General features: G+C 64.2%; 1 protein-coding gene across 5 annotated transcripts in view; it reads right to left on the bottom strand.

The window, feature by feature from the left end:
* Positions 1 to 12,781, bottom strand: part of CROCC2 (ciliary rootlet coiled-coil, rootletin family member 2) — a 73,705-nt gene that overhangs the window by 39,406 nt on the left and 21,518 nt on the right. For 4 of the 5 annotated variants that reach the window (XM_066346542.1, XM_066346546.1, XM_066346545.1 and 1 more), the window contains 8 exons: positions 12,662 to 12,751; positions 12,365 to 12,562; positions 11,988 to 12,187; positions 10,276 to 10,461; positions 8,990 to 9,134; positions 8,577 to 8,714; positions 8,117 to 8,251; positions 3,534 to 3,727 (listed from right to left, as the gene is read on the bottom strand). In XM_066346542.1, coding sequence (XP_066202639.1) covers positions 3,534 to 3,727; positions 8,117 to 8,251; positions 8,577 to 8,714; positions 8,990 to 9,134; positions 10,276 to 10,461; positions 11,988 to 12,187; positions 12,365 to 12,562; positions 12,662 to 12,751 — 1,286 coding nt within the window. The remainder of the gene's footprint in view (positions 1 to 3,533; positions 3,728 to 8,116; positions 8,252 to 8,576; positions 8,715 to 8,989; positions 9,135 to 10,275; positions 10,462 to 11,987; positions 12,188 to 12,364; positions 12,563 to 12,661; positions 12,752 to 12,781) is intronic. The other variant, XM_066346544.1, reaches the window with a different exon arrangement.

Below are 12,781 nucleotides of genomic sequence, written 5' to 3'. Positions count from 1 at the left end.
CACCAGGTGTGGACGCTCAGAGCAGAGCTAGGGTGGCTCCCTGAGGAGCTGCCTGTGCGTCCCTGCACCAGGTGTGGACGCTCAGAGCAGAGCTAGGGTGGCTCCCTGAGGAGCTGCCTGTGCGTCCCTGCACCAGGTGTGGACGCTCAGAGCAGAGCTAGGGTGGCTCCCTGAGGAGCTGCCTGTGCGTCCCTGCAGCAGGTGTGGACGCTCAGAGCAGAGCTAGGGTGGCTCCCGGAGGAGCTGCCTGTGCGTCCCTGCAGCAGGTGTGGACGCTCAGAGCAGAGCTAGGGAGGCTCCCTGAGGAGCTGCCTGTGCGTCCCTGCACCAGGTGTGGACGCTCAGAGCAGAGCTAGGGTGGCTGCCTGTGCGTCCCTGCACCAGGTGTGGACGCTCAGAGCAGAGCTAGGGTGGCTCCCTGAGGAGCTGCCTGTGCGTCCCTGCACCAGGTGTGGACGCTCAGAGCAGAGCTAGCGTGGCTCCCTGAGGAGCTGCCTGTGCGTCCCTGCACCAGGTGTGGACGCTCAGAGCAGAGCTAGCGTGGCTCCCTGAGGAGCTGCCTGTGCGTCCCTGCACCAGGTGTGGACGCTCAGAGCAGAGCTAGGGTGGCTCCCTGAGGAGCTGCCTGTGCGTCCCTGCACCAGGTGTGGACGCTCAGAGCAGAGCTAGGGTGGCTCCCTGAGGAGCTGCCTGTGCGTCCCTGCACCAGGTGTGGACGCTCAGAGCAGAGCTAGGGTGGCTCCCTGAGGTGCGGAAGCTGCCTGTGCGTCCCTGCACCAGGTGTGGACGCTCAGAGCAGAGCTAGGGTGGCTCCCTGAGGTGCTGCCTGTGCGTCCCTGCACCAGGTGTGGACGCTCAGAGCAGAGCTAGCGTGGCTCCCTGAGGAGCTGCCTGTGCGTCCCTGCACCAGGTGTGGACGCTCAGAGCAGAGCTAGCGTGGCTCCCTGAGGTGCGGAAGCTGTCTGTGCGTCCCTGCACCAGGTGTGGACGCCCCGGGAGGGAGCCGGCACCTGGCAGCAGCCCCACTTCTGGAGAAGTGGCTTGAGTGTCGGACAGCTGACCCATCAGCATCCACCTGCCAGTGACCACATCCCAGCTGTCACTCTGCTCTGCTGTGCTGGGCGCTGTCCACACGCATGGACACACCACAGACACCGGGCACAGATACCCGCGTGACCCACACAAGCCAGTGGGTCAGGGCGGGCGCGGGCCTTGCGCAGTCTCGCTAGGCTTCCCTGCCCACGGCCGCCCCCTACGCTGGGGGCCGGGCAAGTCCACCCCTTCCAGGGCCCCTCATATCTACAGAGCCCAGAAATTGTACTTCTCTGGTATCCTGACCCCCGTCCAGTCCCTGCCTGGTCAGCACCCACATGCTGCCCACTCCCTCTGCCTGGGCTACTCTGCCCACATGAGACACCCCCTCCCAGACACCCTCGGGTCTCGTCTGAGAGGAGGCCTCTGCTGCTTAGAATCTGGAGGCTGGCACACGAAAGGCCTCCACGTCCAGTGGAGCCCGAGGGCAGCTCAGCCTCCTGAGAACGGCCAGAGGGAGTGCGGAGGGTCTAGGTGAGACCCTCAGCCACCCCCCTGGCACCCTGTGAACCGAAGCAGTGACCCCAGGGCCTGGGACAGGGGCTGGAGGACCTCGGCCCTGGCTCCTCTCACATCCGGCAGACCTGGTGGTTTCATCAGGAGGAGCTGGTGTGGGGCTGTTCACCCCCCTCCCCCCCAACACCGTGGTCATCAGCACGGTCCGGGGCTGTTCACCACCCCCCCCAACACTGTGGTCATCAGCACGGTCCGGGAGCTCGTGAGCTCTGCAGCGACTGACCGCCTGGACCCAGGGAGATATAAACACTCGGGGGGTTGGGTTTATGGTTTCAGGATTAGTCCAAGCAGCCCTGTCACCAGAAGCTCAGACTGGTCACCCTGAGGTGCTGTTTGCCGGGCGTGTGACTGCACAGGGGCCTGGGCCCAGTGGTCAGGGCTGAGCCAGGCCAGGATCCCGGGTTCCCGAACCCCCTGACCGGGGCCCATGACCCCGTGGGAGATGCTGGCAGAGGAGACGGGCCCCACCCCTGCTCCTCCGGGCCCACAGGCCTGGGAGACGGTGAGGAGCAGCGTCCGGGGTCCGTCTGCTCCTGACCCCCCAGGGTCCCTCCCGCAGGCTTCCTGTTCTGACTTCCAAGCGCTGCATTTGGGGGAGAAGCTTGCCTTTGAAGATGTTTGTGGACTCCAGGTTCTGAACCTCCAGAAGGAATCTTTTCTATAAAAATACTGAGATGCTCCTGAGAGGAGCCCACACACACGGGCCAGGAAGCCGTGGGCTCTGGGTTTCCACTGTGGCCCCCGGAGGGCTCAGCTCAGCAGGCGGCAGCCTCGGGGCAGCTCTGGTGTGGCCCAAAGTGCCATTCCCCGTCCCCGGATGTGGCCCAAAGTGCCACTCCCCGTCCCCGGATGTGGCCTAAAGTGCCACTCCATGTCCCCGGATGTGGCCTAAAGTGCCACTCCCCGTCCCCGGATGTGGCCCAAAGTGCCACTCCACGTCCCCGGATGTGGCCCAAAGTGCCATTCCACGTCCCCTGGTGTGGCCCAAAGTGCCACTCCCCGTCCCCGGATGTGGCCCAAAGTGCCACTCCCCGTCCCCGGATGTGGCCCAAAGTGCCACTCCACGTCCCCGGATGTGGCCCAAAGTGCCGTTCCACGTCCCCTGGTGTGGCCCAAAGTGCCACTCCCCGTCCCCGGATGTGGCCCAAAGTGCCACTCCATGTCCCCGGATGTGGCCTAAAGTGCCACTCCCCATCCCCGGATGTGGCCCAAAGTGCCACTCCACGTCCCCGGATGTGGCCCAAAGTGCCACTCCACGTCCCCGGATGTGGCCTAAAGTGCCACTCCCCGTCCCCGGATGTGGCCTAAAGTGCCACTCCCCGTCCCTGGATGTGGCCCCCCCGTCCCTACAGCTCCCTCTGCCCCCTCCCCCGCCGGCCCCTGGGACCGACTCCCCCCCCATGCCAGGGATGGACATGTGACCCCGGCCAGCCAATCAGAGCCCTGAGACTCCCAGGATTGGTTCCCGGACACGAAGTGGCTCGAGGTGGCTAACGGCAGCAGCTCCCGTGGGGAGATGGGCATGAGGAGGCCACCTGGAGAGCCACTGGCCGTCTTGCTGCCTCTCACCCTGGGCCTGTGAGGCAGGGGCCCGAGAACACTGGGAGCGCCCGGACACAGCCTCGCCTGAAGTCACGCACACCCTGAACTGCTCACCTCCGAGAGCGAGACCTTCTGCATCTCTCTTCCACGACCCGCCACCCGGCCCGCGTGGCCGCCTCCGCGAGGAAGGTCCCCCAGTGCTCTCCCTGGATCGACCTCTGGTCAACGTCCCCTCCCCCCGCCCACGGGCGCCGTGCTGGCCCCTCACTCACAGCCTCTCTTCCAGGCAGACACTTGCTAAGTGAGTGCCCACCCCCACCACACTTCAGGCTCCCCCAGGGCCAAGGCCACGCGGACACACCCGCCCGCAGGCCCCTGGGCACCTGAGGTCAGCGGCCTCCTCGGCCATGAGCTGGCCTTGCCTCTCCAGGGCGTCCTGCTTGGCCAGCAGCTGGGCCCGCTCCGCAGACAAAGCCTCCTTCTCCTCCAGGGCCCTCTGGAGAGAGTCCACCTGGGCCTCCTGGGCCTTCAGGCTCTGGGCCAGCTGCTGCTCCAGGGCCTGCTTCTGGCATGTGACCTGGAGGGGAGAGAAGGGCAGAGTCCTGCAGGGGCTGAGAAGGCGGGAGGGCGGGTGGGGTCTCTTCAGGGAGAAGAAGGACCTCAGGAGAAGTGGCTTCACGCAGAGTGACGTGGAAGGAGGAGGTGGAGGGTCGTGGCCGGGAGGCACACTAGCCCTCGGGGGCTCACGCGCCATCCCCGCAGAGGGGGACTCCACTCACGCCTGGGACCACGTGGGAGGAGTTACTGAACTCCTCCCGGCTGCCGATCTACAGGGTCACCTCGGTGGGGCCCCCAGTACCCGGAGGTTGGGGGCAGGAAATAGTGCATAAAAATGGCAGTAGAAGGTGGCCGAGGACCAGATCGCTCCCGACGACCTCTTCTAACGAGAACATCACAAAGATCTAGACAAAGTGCGTCACGGCGGAGTCTGAACGAGGCCCCGAGAGCTGCCCAGTCCGCTAGGACGGAACGAGACGAGATCTTGGGGAGAAGGAGCAAGAGGAACGAGCCCACCGTCTGGCATCTTGTCCCTCTGCAGGGTGTCTGCTGACTCACACATCTTGGCTGAGAGATTGGGAGGTCAAGGAGAGCTCCTGGCAATAGGATGGCCGCAAGGGTCCAAATGCTCAAATTCAGGGCCATCGAAGCAGGGTGGGGGGCTGGTGGACACCCCAGGTTTCTAGGGGTATTCACAGAAGGGCTCTACCCTGGTCATCAGGATGGGTCAGAACCGACCACCCCTCAGTCATGGGTCCACCCACGGTGACCACCTGCCCTCACTGCTTGGCAGAACCAGAAGTGGCTCCTCTCTGGAAGAAGAGCCTCATCAAATTATTTCTACAGCCTGACCTGTGGTGGCGCAGTGGATAAAGCGTCGACCTGGAAATGCTGAGGTCGCCAGTTCGAAACCCTGGGCTTGCCTGGTCAAGGCACATATGGGAGTTGATGCTTCCAGCTCCTCCCCCCTTCTCTCTCTCTGTCTCTCCTCTCTCTCTCTCTCCCTCTCCTCTCTAAAATAAATAAATAAATAAATAAAATTATTAAAAAAAATTATTTCTACAGATTTAAGTATATGATACTTGACATCTAAAAATCAACGTCCCCAGGCATGTCAGGAGATAAAATCAAATGGCAAAAACCACACATAAGCCTGACCAGGCAGTGGCGCAGTGGATAGAGCATCGGACTGGGATGTGGAGGACCCAGGTTCGAAACCCCCAGGTCGCTGGCTTGAGCACAGGCTCACCAGCTTGACCGTGGGGTCGCTGGCTTGAGCCCAAAGGTGTCTGGCTTGAGCAAGGGGTCACTCACTTTGCTGTAGCCCCCAGTCAAGGTACATATGAGAAAACAATCAATGAAAAAGCAATCAAGGAAAAAGTAAGATGCTGCAACAAAGAACTGATGCTTCTCATCTCTCTCCCTTCTTGTCTGTCTGTCTCTATCTGTCCCTCCCTCTCTCTCTGTCAAAAAAAAACAAAAACAACCCCCCCACACACACACATAAGAACATCAGATAAACACAGATGCCTCCCTGCCTCCTTAAGAGTTCTCGAGCACAGACCTTGCAGTAGCTGTGATAAAATGTTCAAGAAGGGCCCTGGCCGGTTGGCTCAGTGGTGAAGTGTTGGCCTGGTGTGTGGATGTCCTGGGTTCAATTTCAGGTCAGGACACACAGGAGAAGCACCCATCTGCTTCTCCTCCTCTTCCCCTTCTTTCTCTCTTCCCCTCCCTCAGCCATGGCTCAACTGATTTGAGTGTGTTGGCATCAGGTGCTGACGATGGCTCTGTGGAGCCTCTACTTCAGGTGCTAAAAATAGGCTGGTTGCAACCATGGCTCCAGATGGGCAGAGCAATGGTCCCAGATGGGGGTCATTGGATAGATCCTGGTCACGGTGCACGTGAGACTCTGTCTCTCTATCTCCTCTCCTCTCACTTGGAAAAAAAGAAGATGAAGACATGTTCAAGAGGGCGAATGGTGAGCTGTAGAACCTCACAGTATAACTAGAAGTTAACATAATTTAGAAGTATAGTGAATAGACTGGTTCAAGGACAGATTAGACAACATAGAGGACAAATAATCTGGAAGACAGACAGAAGAATGCTGCATTCAGATGGAACCATGAAGGGAAGAAGGACGGGAAATACAGACAAGAGTGCAACGGACACACAAGACGAGGTCCTACATACGTGTAACTCAATACACAGCAGGAGAAGAGGCGGAGACAGGACATGTGAACGGACAGTAGAGAGGGATTATGCAGATCTCATAGAATGCGTCAAGCCACAGATCTAAAATGAGCCATAATACTCCAAAAAAGAGAAATACAAAGAAAATGTCACATAACTATACCTTAGTATTAAGTTTCTAAATACCCAAATAAAATATCTTCAAAAATCAGAAGGGAAAAAAAAAAAAAAAAAAAAAAAAAAAAAAAAAGCGCAGACATTACATTCCAATGAAAACAGGAAGACTGACATTTGACTTCCAAACGCAACAATGGAAGTCAGAGGGTGGTGGGATGAATCCACTAAAGGCTGTGAGGTAGGGATGGGGGTCAGGAGGGGCAGGCGAGGCTGTGAGGTAGGGATGGGGGTCAGGATGGGGGTCAGGAGGGGCAGGCGAGGCTGTGAGGTAGGGACGGGGGTCAGGAGGGGCAGGTGAGGCTGTGAGGTAGGGATGGGGGTCAGGAGGGGCAGGCGAGGCTGTGAGGTAGGGACGGGGGTCAGGATGGGGGTCAGGAGGGGCAGGTGAGGCTGTGAGGTAGGGATGGGGTCAGGATGGGGGTCAGGAGGGGCAGGTGAGGCTGTGAGGTAGGGATGGGGTCAGGATGGGGGTCAGGAGGGGGTCAGGAGGGGCAGGTGAGGCTGTGAGGTAGGGATGGGGGTCAGGATAGGGTCAGGAGGGGCGGGTGAGGCTGTGAGGTAGGGATGGGGGTCAGGAGGGGCAGGTGAGGCTGTGAGGTAGGGATGGGGGTCAGGAGGGGCAGGTGAGGCTGTGAGGTAGGGATGGGGGTCAGGAGGGGGTCAGGAGGGGCAGGTGAGGCTGTGAGGTAGGGATGGGGGTCAGGAGGGGCAGATGAGGCTGTGAGGTAGGGATGGGGGTCAGGAGGGGGTCAGGAGGGGCAGGTGAGGCTGTGAGGTAGGGATGGGGGTCAGGAGGGGGTCAGGAGGGGCAGGTGAGGCTGTGAGGTAGGGATGGGGGTCAGGAGGGGGTCAGGAGGGGCAGGTGAGGCTGTGAGGTAGGGATGGGGGTCAGGAGGGGGTCAGGAGGGGCAGGTGAGGCTGGGAGGTAGGGATGGGGGTCAGGATGGGGTCAGGAGGGGCAGGTGAGGCTGGGAGGTAGGGATGGGGGTCAGGATGGGGTCAGGAGGGGCAGGTGAGGCTGGGAGGTAGGGATGGGGGTCAGGAGGGGCGGGTGAGGCTGTGAGGTAGGGATGGGGGTCAGGACGGGGGTCAGGAGGGGCAGGTGGAGCGGAGCTACGTCCTATCTTGCTGGCGGCTATGCAGGAGCACACAGCCGCCAGACACCACTGACCTGCCCACTGGCTTTCCAACTATAATACGGTAATTAAACACAGAGGACACAGAGGACAGAGAAGGGACAGGACAGAGGCTGACAAACTGAAAAAGGCTGCACTGATCCCCAAAGGTGACAGGGACCACGGGGGGGCCCAGAAAATAGCCAAACTGCTTCAATGTGAGCACCCCTGAGTGTGGCCTCAGCACAAGGCTTATGTCCACAGAAGATGGGGGTGCCAGGGAATAAGAGATGTGTGAGTCCCACTGTGGACGTGGTCTAGCCAGGAAAGAGATGTGGGAGGACACAGTGAGGCCCTTTACTCTGTGTGCACGGGAGTCACGCAGCCTCTGACCCCTGGTGAGGGGCAGGGCCCAGCCCCTGGGTCCTGAGACATGACAGAATGACTCTTCTGTGCCTACCTGCCCCCGTCCCTGTCCCTGTCTCTGACCCCTGGTGAGGGGCGGGGCCCAGCCCCTGGGTCCTGAGACATGACAGAATGACACTTCTGGGCCTACCTGCCCCCGTCCCTGTCCCTGTCTCTGACCCCTGGTGAGGGGCGGGGCCCAGCCCCTGAGTCCTGAGGCATGACAGAACGACACTTCTGTGCCTACCTGCCCCCGTCCCTGTCCCTGTCTCTGACCCCTGGTGAGGGGCGGGGCCCAGCCCCTGGGTCCTGAGACATGACAGAATGACACTTCTGGGCCTACCTGCCCCGTCCCTGTCTCCGACCCCACAGCACGGGGAACCTGCCATTGCACACGGCCAAGCCGGTCAGGGCTGCTGTTAGCAAGCACTGGGCTGACGTCCTGAGCCAGTGTGGCACGGCAAGATGACATGTGACCCGTCCACACCCCAGACAGGAGGGTGGCCCTGCAGACCCCTCACCTGGTCCACCTGCTCCTGCAGCTGGGCCCTCTCGTGCCCAAGCTGGGCCACCTGCCCGTCCACCTGGCCGAGCTGCTGCTCCATCCGCGCCAGCCGCTCCCGGGCGCCTGCCTGCTCCTGCTGCAGTGCCCGCTCCTGCTCCCGCCACTGGTCCCGCTCCTGCTGCAGCTGCCCAGGGAAGGGGGAGGGTCAGTGTCCAGGCCATGCCCACACACCCGTGACCCCATGGGCCGACTGCCCCTCCCTGGACTGCTCTGTGGGCGTGGCTAGGCCCAGCAGGCTCCCTGTCCATGGGGCCCCTTCCCCCCAAATCTGTGCTCAGTCCGGGCATGGAAAGGTGGGTACAAGGAGGATCCTGGGCTCAGAGACCTGAGCTAGAGCCCAGTCCCACGGCCACCCTCGGGAATGTGAGGCTCAGACCCCGGGCCGCCCACCTGGGCCCCTGCCTTACCTGCAGGACCGAGTGGGTCAGTGTGCCTTTGTCCTGAGCCAGACCCTCCATCAGGGCGGCCATCTTGGCCAAGGAGTCCCTTTGCTGCGCCCCCTCCGACTTCAGCTGGCTCACAAGCAGCTCCAGGTCAGCTTCGCTGCACTCAGCCTAGAGAAGGGGGAGGACAGTGGTCACCCTGAGGGATGCCAGGGAGGGACCTTCAGATTCACGGGGGGGGCTCTCTCCCAGGTGGAGCCCTCGGTGAGAGTGAGCTCCCCGTCAGGGAGGCATGCAAGCTGGAGGTCTGGGTGGAAGGCCCAGCGTGGGGAGGCCTCTGGGGTAGACGGCGGCCTCTAGGTACTAAGGCTGCGGCCAGGAGAGGGGACAGAGTTGCCCGATGGGAGAGGTGTGGGCGGTGGGAGGCAGAGGGCACGGGGTCGTACCCGGGCCAGGGTGCCACGCAGGGCCTCCCTCTCGCTGTCCAGGACGTCCCTCTCCAGCCGGGCAGTGGTCAGCGCCTCCCGGGCCGACGCCAGCTCCTTCTTGAGCCCTGAGACCTTGTCTTCCAGCTGCTCCAGGCGTCCTTGGCTGAGGCCCCCACATCGGAGGCAAAAGAAATGAGGTCGGCTCAGGGCAAGACGGGCCACCTCACAAGAGCCAGTGGGCAGTGTGGCTGCCTGCACCTCCCTCCAAGCCCAGGGAGCCCTGCAGGTGCCCGGGGTCACCCTGGAGGCCTGAACTTGGTGGGTCCACAGGGCGGCATCCAATCCAAACCAGGACTGTTTCCCAGCTGGGGTGGGACTGTCTGTCCACGCTCAGTGGACCCGCATGGGGGCGGCGTGTGCACACTGGGGCACCCCCACTCCAGGGTCCGGGGTGGGACTGTCTGTCCACGCTCAGTGGACCCGCATGGGGGCGGCGTGTGCACACTGGGGCACCCCCACTCCAGGGTCCGGGGTGGGACAGGTTGTCCACGCTCAGTGGACCCGCATGGGTGAGGCATGTGCACACTGGGGCACCCCCACTCCAGGGTCCTGGGTGAGACTGTCTGTCCACGCTCAGTGGACCCGCATGGGTGAGGCGTGTGCACACTGGGGCACCCCCACTCCAGGGTCCGGGGTGGGACTGTCTGTCCACGCTCAGTGGACTCACATGGGTGAGGTGTGTGCACACACTGGGGGCACCTCCACTCCAGGGTCCGGGGTGGGACTGTCTGTCCACGCTCAGTGGACCCGCATGGGGGCGGCGTGTGCACACACTGGGGCACCCCCACTCCAGGATCCGGGGTGGGACTCTCTGTCCACGCTCAGTGGACCCGCATGGGGGCGGCGTGTGCACACTGGGGCACCCCCACTCCAGGGTCCGGGGTGGGACTGTCTGTCCATGCTCAGTGGACCCGCATGGGGGCGGCGTGTGCACACTGGGGCACCCCCACTCCAGGGTCCGGGGTGGGACTGTCTGTCCACGCTCAGTGGACCCGCATGGGGGCGGCGTGTGCACACACTGGGGGCACCCCCACTCCAGGGTCCGAGGTGGTGGGTTTGCTGGGGTGGGCACTGGGCAGAGAGGCTGGGTGGGTGTCGGGACAATGTCCTGACCTGGGGGAACTGGACAGCCTGTCGCTCCTGCTTTCTCATTGGGCGCCCCCCTCCCTGAGACGAGGCTGCGATGAGGAAGGGGCCCCTCAGGGGGTGAGCACACCGAGGGCCCTGGTGGCCGCCCAGCCCACCTGGTCTCCAGTGCCCAGCGGCCGCGCCCGCCCTGCTGCGCCAGCTCCTCTCGCTGCTGCTGCGTCCGGAGCAGGAGGCTCTGCTGCAGCTCCGCGTTCTCGGCCTCCAGCCTCCGCCTGTCCACGTCCCATGCGTCCCCCTTGGCCCTCAGCTCCTCCGCCTCCACCTCCAGAGCCTTCTTCTCTCTGGGAGCAGGGAGGCCGAGGTTGGGGCAGCACCGGGGGAGGGAGCGGGCACCCCGCAGGGGGCACAGTCCAGCCTCAGCCCATTGCCAGGAGGGGTGGGGGCACGGGGCAGGGCGGGGCCAGGTGTCAGCCAGCCGGGGACAGGAGCTCAGGGACGTGCAGGGAGGGACAAGGACGATCTAGCCACCTCCAGCCCCAGGCCGGCCTGCACGGTGGGGTGGCCAGCTGGCTCGCCCCCTCTTGGTGACCCTGTGGGAGTCTGTCCTTAAAACACTGGGGCTGTTGCTTCTGCTGTGTCCCCGTGCTCAGCCATCCGCCGCCCGCAGGCCCGGCCCGCATGTCCCTGCAGAACGTGCTGGAAGGAAGTGCCCCTCCCCACCTCTGCCCTCCCCAGCTCCACACCTGCATGTCCTGCTCACCTGTCCTGTCCTGACAGTGGCCCCCGTGTGGAGCTGGGCTCAGCACTGGCCCTCCACTCAGAGTCCCTGCCACAGGTGCCCCTCAACCAGGGACTCGACCCTCAGCCGCGGCCTCCGGCCCTGGCCCCTGAGGCCCCGTTTCCCAAATGCCCCTTCAATCTGCCCCCAGGCCTGCCCACATGTCCCCAGGACGCTGCAGCTTGTCCCCTGGGTGGGGTGGGTGGTCCCCACCCACCACCCCGGTACACAGCACCCCCACCTCTTCCTTGTCTCCCCACTGAGCCCCCCGACCCCCACGTGCAGGGCTGGGCTGAGCTGACCGCTGCCACCTCCTCGCCCCTCCCCGTGGAGCAATCAAGGAGGAACTGGGCCCAAGTTTCCCTCGGACCCCTGTCCGGCACTGAGGCGCTGAGCACACGGTTGGGTCACCCAGTCAGGACACCGGGGTGTGTGGGGGGAGGGGGAGGTTCTGCTGCCGCCCCCACCCCTGCATCAAGCCTTCTGGAGCGCCAGACACACCCACTCAATCTCGGGAGCCCTCAGCCAGCTCCCGTGTCCGGCTCTGGCCGTGTGGGGAGTGAGGAAGCCCCGCTGAGCCTCCCACTCAGGACTGTGGGTCTTGGGGATTCTTAGTCCCTCCCCTCTAGTGACCCTAGGGTGGCAACACATGCCCAGAAGTGCCCACTGCGCCGTGGTCGCCGACCCAGAGGACCAGGAGGGCACATGGCCCCTCAGTGGACAGCAGGAGGGGCACGGGGGGGTGTGATGGGCCATTTCTGAAGGGGGGAGGAGCCCCCCATGCGCCCTGGGGGCCCGGGCGGAGGAGGGAGGGGCAGCCTGCTCAGGGAAGGGGAGTGTGGACACCGGCTGGGTGCAGAGACCCTGGGGAGTCATGGAGGGGTGAGAAGGTGGTCCCGCAGGGACGCAGCCCAGATGGGCCCAGAGGAGGGGACAGGGGCTCTGTGCTGGCCGGGGGTGAGGCGCAGGGAGCACGGCCTTCTCCTCCTATGCAGAGGGGGCGGTGGGGGCAGCGTCCAGGCTGGGATCGCCTGCTCCGTCCAACCCTGACCAGGCCGGCCCAGCCCGCCCAGCGCCCCGGTCAGCCACCTTCCCAGGAGCTCGCTGGCCGCCCTGCAGCGCTGCGCCTCCTGGCTCTGCGCCTCCAGCCTGTCCAGCAGGTCCTCGTGCTCCCGCTGCCGCTCCTGCAGGAGCCTCCGGACGGCCCGCAGCTCCCGCTGCCGCTCGGACAGCTGCTCCCGCAGCCCGGCCCCCACCGCCTGGGAGGACTCCAGCTGCACACGCAGCTCCTGCCGGGGGGCGTGGCGTGGCGTGAGCCCCCTCTGGCCACAGACCCCAGAGAGGATGCGCTCGGGACGGACCCCCCTCCCCGGGCCCCTGGGGCTCAGGGCAGGCCCCGTGGCGGCCCCTGTCGCCCGCCTGTGTCTCCGTGGGGACCAGGGCCCAGCTGTGCATGGGCTGCCCACCTGCTCCTGCTGCCGCCGCCTCTCGATGGCAGCCTGCACGGCCCGCAGCGCGGGGTCCAGCGCGGCCGGGGAGAGGGCCCGTGGTGGGGATGCGCCCCTGTGCGGGGACGAGGTGCGTGGGGGGCTCCTCAGCGGACCCTTCCCGTCAGTGCTGCTGTTCCACGCCAGCGCCGGGCACCCCAAGTCCGCCTGGGCCACCTTCACGGTGCAGGGAGAGCGCTAAAGGCACCTGCCCAGCAGGGACCTCCCAGACCGTCCCGGTGTCAGCCGGACCCGCCGGGACCCAGCGGCCTGCACCTCAGTGATGATGCTCAAGACACGCCGCAGGGACTCCGCCTCGTCCTCCGCCTCGTCCGCGGCCAGCCGGCCTCCACTGCGCCGGGCCTCCTGCAGCCGGGGGCGGACCCCTCAGCAAGG

Source organism: Saccopteryx leptura, chromosome 7 (genome assembly GCF_036850995.1).
Source record: "Saccopteryx leptura isolate mSacLep1 chromosome 7, mSacLep1_pri_phased_curated, whole genome shotgun sequence".
NCBI lineage: Eukaryota > Metazoa > Chordata > Mammalia > Chiroptera > Emballonuridae > Saccopteryx > Saccopteryx leptura.
This window is presented reverse-complemented; position numbering and strand designations above follow the sequence as displayed.